Source organism: Mirounga angustirostris, unplaced genomic scaffold (assembly GCF_029215605.1).
Source record: "Mirounga angustirostris isolate CCGP_5_RB_7025 unplaced genomic scaffold, mMirAng1.0.hap1 SCAF_17, whole genome shotgun sequence".
NCBI classification, from domain to species: Eukaryota; Metazoa; Chordata; class Mammalia; order Carnivora; family Phocidae; genus Mirounga; species Mirounga angustirostris.
This window is the reverse complement of record NW_026991725.1, coordinates 15,066,995-15,073,824: the sequence shown is the minus strand read 5'-3', so window position 1 is coordinate 15,073,824 and position 6,830 is coordinate 15,066,995. Positions and strand designations below refer to the sequence as shown.

General features: G+C 51.8%; 1 protein-coding gene across 1 annotated transcript; it reads right to left on the bottom strand.

The window, feature by feature from the left end:
- Positions 1-5,118: 5,118 nt before the first annotated feature.
- Positions 5,119-5,580, bottom strand: CCDC182 (coiled-coil domain containing 182). Its single transcript, XM_045888102.1, has one exon. The coding sequence runs from the start codon at positions 5,578-5,580 to the stop codon at positions 5,119-5,121; it is 462 nt and encodes a 153-aa protein (XP_045744058.1).
- Positions 5,581-6,830: the final 1,250 nt, after the last annotated feature.

Genomic DNA, 6,830 nt, shown 5'->3' with positions numbered 1-6,830 from the left:
ATTCATGTATAAGTGTTGTATGGACATATGTATTCATTTCTCTTGGGTACATACCTAGGAGTGGAATTGCTGGGTCACATGATAACTCTCCGCTCCACATGTTGAGATGCTGCCAAACTGTTTTTCCAGGGAGAAACAAGGAAAGATCCACACCTGATGAATGTCGAAGGGGCTGGAATGATGCTTGCTGCTCTTAGCCCTCCAGGAATTACTAAATGGATTGGATCTGAACAGGAGGTCACGTTCTGCATGTGGAATGGAGCCAGTGCCCGGATCCACACCCTGGCTTCCCACCCACACCAGCCAATTCTGCCCAGCTCTGCTGTTCCTCAGAGCTTTCTTCTTCCCGGGGCTAGTTGTCAGGTAAGACTGAAGTTGTAGCAACTGAGGTTACCTCCCAGTGTGAAGCGCTCCGTGTTCAGCTCTCCTGCACTAAGCCATCTTGCCACTCACCCAAGCTCCCAGCTTGCTGCAGACACAGGACTTGGCGTCCCAGGGAGGGTTCCCTTGGCTGCCATGGGTCTTCCTAAGATGGATCCAATGTGTCTTTTTTTAGGATTTATTTATTTATTTGAGAGGGAGAAAGAAAATCGCAAGCAGACTCCCTGCTGAGCGGAGAGCCCACCACGGGACTCCATCCCATGTCCCTCAGATCGTGACCTGAGCTGAAATCGGGAGTCAGATGCTGAACTGACTGAGCCGGCCGGGCGCCCGCAGGTGGAACGATGTGCATTAAGACTTCAGCAGCGCTGTGACTGCTGGGAGTGCCCAGGAGGAGCAAGCCGAGCATTGCAGCTATACAAAACCTTTGAGAACTATGGCTATACACAGGGAGAAAACCATCTGTTTTCTTTCTTTTTTTAGATTTTGATTTGAAAGAGAGAGCACCCACGCAATTGGGGGAAGGGCAGAGGGAGAGGGAGAGACAGAATCCCAAGCAGACTTTCCACTGAGCGCAGAGCCTGACATGGGACTCGATCCCACAACCGAAATCATGACCTGAGCCGAAGGTAGACGCTTAACCGACTGAGCTCCCGGGCACCCTGACCCTTTGTGTCTATTAAGTAGAAAAGGTAAGACTGAGGTTGTGGCCGGTGCGGTTGGTTACCACCCAACAGCAACACTCACTGCTGGAAGCTCAGATCTTGGGTCACTGAGGTGCCCAGCGGGGCTGAGTTGTGGCCATTGCTTTCCTCTTTGTCCACAATTGGTTTAGGATAGGCAAACAGCCCAGGTCTGGCCAAAGAGATGTCAAAGAAAATTTGCTGGGGGGTATTCTGCAAAAAGGTTTCCTCTCTGATGAACAGGAAGCTTGCAAGGAAAGCTCTGCCACTTCTTTCCCGAGTTGGAAGTCATTGAGTGATGACACAGTTCTGGAACTCCTGAGCGATGACATCATCACGTGACCCTGGGCTGGGAGGGGGTGGTGAGGAAGGGGGAAAGAGGATGTAGGCATACCAATTCAGACCTGTCATTGTTGAGTTACTGAACCAATCATCTACTTCAGATGTCTTGTTACATGAGAAAAAAAAATAGTCTCAAAGAAGTCAGGATAATGGGCATCCGGTGGCTTGCAGCTGAAAGCTCCTGACAGAGAAGCAAGCTTGAAACCCTGCCGCAGCGAAAACCAGGATAGGTCACTGAGACTTTCACCCTGTCCAGGCAAGGCACCTGTCTAACCCGACCCGGACATAGGTGCACCTGAGCTCTCTAAGCCAGGAAATTCACGAGCCTCCTGCCTCTTCCTCCAGCACTTCCCCCTCCTCATCACTCCAGGACAACCTCACTGCCTTGCAGTGGGAGGGCCTTGGGGACGGAACCTCCCAGCAAATAGGGCAGGCCAGTCACTGCAAGTCCCTCCCTTTGGTGCGGGATGGTGGTCAGGAGAGGGAGCTCTGGAGTCCTGCTGTATATCCTAGGCTAGGTACTTACCCTCCATGCCTCCTGCGGGTAACAGTGCCTCGTTCACAAGGTGATTGTGGATGAAATGTCAAGTGCCTCTGACATGGTGTCATGGGTCCCCAAGACCACCTCAAGTTCAATGATTGACTAGAACTCTTCGCAGAGTAAAAAGCTGTTATACACATGATTACAGTTTATTACAACTGCTGGATTCAGGGTCCCCTCCAACAGTTAAGAGAAGGGTTAAGATGAACAAATTCTCTGGGCCGGTACTAGCCACGAAAGATAGATGCTAGCGGGAAACTGGTTTCAGTCCCAGGGAAGAAACAAAAACCAGCGTGGGTGGGGTAATGTGCCCTGCAGGAAAGGGTGGCTCAGCAGCGGTGGGATGCTCCAATCTTGCACGTTCAAAGAAAGGTCTGGCCCCCCTGACGGGCTCCTGGGAGATAACCTCTAAGCCCTTGCAATCTGCTGTCTGATAAGACTGTCTTTGTTTACTTGGGGCCTTGGGCCACACGGGATAGTTAATGCTAACAATGTGATTCACTCTGTGTCAGCTTGACCTGGGGAGGGACTAGAGACTGAGTGAGCAAGGTCAGCCACGGGGGGCTCCAGGCCAGGTGATGAACCACCAGTAAACACCCTGACACCAAGACGCGGGTGAGCCCCCATGGCTGACAGTACGCCGTACGCGTTGTCACATCTTGCTGCTGGGAAAATTAAGCATGGTCCCCACAGCTCTGTTGGGAGGGGACAACTGGAAGCTTATGCCTGGTCTCTCCTGGACTCCACCCTGTGCTTCTTTTACCTTTCTTTGCAGAACTCCCATGAACACCATCGATCCTGAGCAGCCGTATTAACACACTGAACCTGCAGTTGATGCAAAGCCTTTTCCACATGAATTCGCATTAGAGCCAATTTTCTTGTACAAAGCAGCTGATTTTTTTTTTTTTAAGTAAGCGCTACACCCAGTGTGGGGCTTGAACTCACGACCCTGAGATCAAGAGTCCCATGCTCGAAAAATGAGGTGGGGGGATTGGAGGGAGAGATGAACCATGAGAGACGATGGACTCTGAAAAACAAACAGGGTTCTAGAGAGGATGGGGTAGGAGGATGGGTTAGCCTGGTGATGGGTATTAAAGAGGGCACGTTCTGCATGGAGCACTGGGTGTTATATGAAAACAATGGATCGTGGATCACCACATCAAAAACTAATGATGTATTGTATGGTGACTAACATAACATAATAAAATTAAAAAATAAATAAATAAAGTAAATATAGCAAAAAAAAAAAAAAGAGTCCCATGCTCTACAGACCGAGCCAGCCAGGGGCCCCAGCATTTGATTTTTTAAACCTCTTCTTCTATTTGGCCAATCAAGTTCTTCTCAGATACATTTGTACACACAAACACACACACACACACACACAAGCATCTCCCACAAGGCCTAAAGGGATAGGAATCTCCCCCACAAAACAGTCCTTTCTTCCAGAGCTCACCTCAGCAATATCAGGATGCTCATCTCATCTACTCAAGGAGTGCTTAGCAGATATTCATAAAGTTCCCAAAATACTCTATATTGGTTAAAACAAGCAAGGCCTCTAAAGTTAGACATTCCTAGGCTCAACTCTCAGCCCTACCACTTACCAGCTGTGTGACCTTGGGCCACTTTGCCTCTCTGAACTATGGTTTCCTCAGAGTCTGACAGTGAAGGTTATGGCCGTACCCGCCTTCGAGCGGCTGAGCCTGGGGCCTGGAAAACAGCACATTCTTGGCAACTAACTGTGAGCGAGCCGCAGGAATGGTGCTCGCTCTTGTCTCTATTACTAGTCCTTCAGCTACACCTTCCAAGGTAGAAACAGTCTGAAGTTAAAATAGGGGTGCGGCCCTCCAGGGTGGACGGTGATGGATGGATATAGCAATCAGCAGTAGGTCACGGGGTCCTTTTGTGAAGGTCAGCGTGGGGGTTCCAGTTGCTCGAATCTTGTTGGGAGAGATTCTATGAAACAGGAGGGCAGACGGGGCTGAAGGAGAATGTCAGAGGATCTGGCATGGGCTATGAGACCCAGACTGGGAGGACAGAGGCCCGGCTCGGCTCAGGTGCTGACTCTGGCCTCCAGGCACATCGCTTCTGCTGTTTAGGGGAGAATCCCTGTTGCACGGCAGCATTTGGGGCGGGGGCGGGGGGAACCAGAGAGGGGATATGCGACTCGATGAAACAGAGTCTCATAGAAAATAAAAAGCACAGTGACAGTGAAGGAAGCCCCGAGTCACCTCTGTGACGGTCTCAACCCTCCAGAAGAGCAGGTCCATGAAGAGCCTGATGCGGTTGCACAGGGGCAGCAGGATGATGAGCACAGGGGACCGGACTTGAACTGCAGTCCGCCGCCCCCTGTGCACAATGGGGAAGCAACGCTTGCTCCCAGAGGTGCCTGGAGCGGCAGGTGGGATGGTGTGTATACACAGCCCGATAAACGTCTGGGCACCGTAACCGTTCCTGCTCCGTGGGTCAGACGCACTGCTCTATAACCCACCTCACAGGGGCCACGGCTCAGTGCGTCTGCGCACTAAGCTCTTAGGACCCCCACCCATCCGAGCCCTAATGAGCTCAGTCTCTGATCTCTTTGGCCGGACTGCGGACTAAGTGCAGAGGAAGTTCAGGTACTCCAAAGTCAACAAAGACAAGTGAGATATGACGACGGTCTAACAAGGAAAGCAGGCGGAAAAGCTCACTGGGCCGGGGACTTGAACTACAAAGGTACAGTACTCAGAGGCCGCTCGGGGCTCGGGCGAACGATCGACCCCTCTCAGTGGACCATGCATCGAGTCACGACCAGGAGAGCCTCGAGTCATCGAAAGAAAGGTAAATGTGTTCAACACATCAATTTAAGAAGATTTAAAAAAACACCATGTTATACATTTGAGCAATGTCACCATTACAAACAGGAAAACAGTTAACGGTGAAAGTTACAGGTGTCTGAAAGACGGAGGATTGGGGCACCCCCTTCTGTGGTGATGCTGGGCAAACGGAGCTTCACCCAAAGAACATACTGGGGCCTTTTCACCTCTCAGCAAGGTGTTATTGAGGTAGAAGGAAAGCAGTGGACATGGGGAAGGGGGAGCAAATGGACAGGGACTTAGGGTTGGTCCTTCCATTTAAAAAAACCGTCTTCTACTCGCTGCTCGGCCGGAAGCTGGGCTTGCACTGGAGGAGGCCTCAGTTGGCCTGGATCTTCCTGGGGGCGCCTAGCGCATCCCGGCCCGAGCCCAGCAGCATGCGCTCCAGCTGCTTGCAGTGCTCCCGGAGCTGCTTCTCGCGGGGCAGCAGGAAGGTGAGGACCTTATTGCGCACAATGCCCCGGTCCTCTTCCTCCCTCAGCCGCTGCTTCACGCGGGCCGCCTGCTCCCCCTGCTGCACCAGCTCCCCGTTCATCTCGCAGAAGGCGTCCTCCAGGTAGTGGATGGCCTTCAGCACCTCCTTCTTAAAGTCCTCCAGCTCCCGTTGTACCCCGGCCACCTTCTGCTGCAGGCTCTCCAGGTCAGCCGGCGGCAGGAGGCAGGAAGGCCAGGACTGAGGGAGGGAAAAGTCTCCAGACTGGAGGCCGCTCTCCACCATCTTCTTCCCTTGTAAGGTGTTCACCTTCATGAGGATGGACCCAGCGTGGTAAGGCGGTTCCATCGTTTCTCTTCCCCGTTTGGACAAAGAGAGGGAGCTAAGAGACCCGTCTGGTCCGTGAATTTATTTATTTATTTATTTATTTTGCGGGGTGGGGCTAGAGACACAATCCTTTGGAGTGGAGAAACCCCACACATTGTGACATCGGGGCCCCTTCAGCCAACCAGGAGGAAAGCCACAATCCATTCATTTGCATATTGTAGCCTCCCAGGTTGGTTATCCAGGGCTCTGTCTGCTCATCTACCCAAATTGTCTTCCCGTTATATGGATTTTCATCGACTCATCCCCCGCCCAGAACCAGAGCACAGTCTCTCCTTTTACAGGAGGGACAAACCCAGGCCCAGAGCGGGGCAGTAAACAGGCCAGCGCACGGCAGGCCGGGCCAGTGAGCCAGGAGGGGGTGCTCTCCCATACCCGGTCTCTGGGTCTCGGCTCCTCACAGGGAAACTGGCTCCTTGGCCGCCTCGGACGTCCTAAGATCTGCACAGCCTTTCCTTGAAACCTCTCCTGAAGCACTAACTGCCTTCACCCTGTTTTCCTGACCTAGGACCTTGTCCTTCCAGATCCCCGTGACACAAGAAATTCCATGGGGACATTGTAAGAGATGATGCCTAAGCTCACTTCTAGCTCTAAAAATGCTAAAAAGAAAAAGAAAGAATTTCCAAATCCATACTCTTTTTTTTTTTTTAAGATTTTATTGATTTATTTATTTGTGAGAGAGAGATTGCGAGAGCACAAGCAGGGGGAGTGGAAGGCAGAGAGAGAAGCAGGCCCCCCGCCAAGCAGGGAGCCCGATGTGGGGCTCGATCCCAGGACCCTGGGATCATGACTTGAGCTGAAGGCAGACGCTTAACCGACTGAGCCCCCACCCCGGGCATCCCCCAAATCCACACTCTTATAACAATGCCAGCATTCTAGATAATCTTAGAAGTTATGAGGCATGTACTTAGGTTTTGATGTGTGGTCCACGGCAGTGCTGAGGGTGAAATCCTGTCACTCATTTATTCAGCAAGTACTGAGTGCTCACTCTGCACCTTGACCAGGGAGCAAGTGTGAGCAAGAGGGCCTGGTGCCCACCCCTGCCCTGCCAGGTCATGCCTGAATGTCGACACAGATGAGAAAAAACATACGGAAGGGTGAACCTCTCACTTTTTACCTGAATACTCTAAGAAAGGAAAATGTTTCTAGCTAGGTTATGTCAGTTTAGTCCAGAACAGACCTCTATCCTGCCTATCTCAATGTCCTGAGCCGAC

Coding starts and splice junctions, on each gene's coding strand:
- CCDC182 (XM_045888102.1), bottom strand. CDS start 5,580: ATGGAACCGCCTTACCACGCTGGGTCCATCCTCATGAAGGTGAACACC.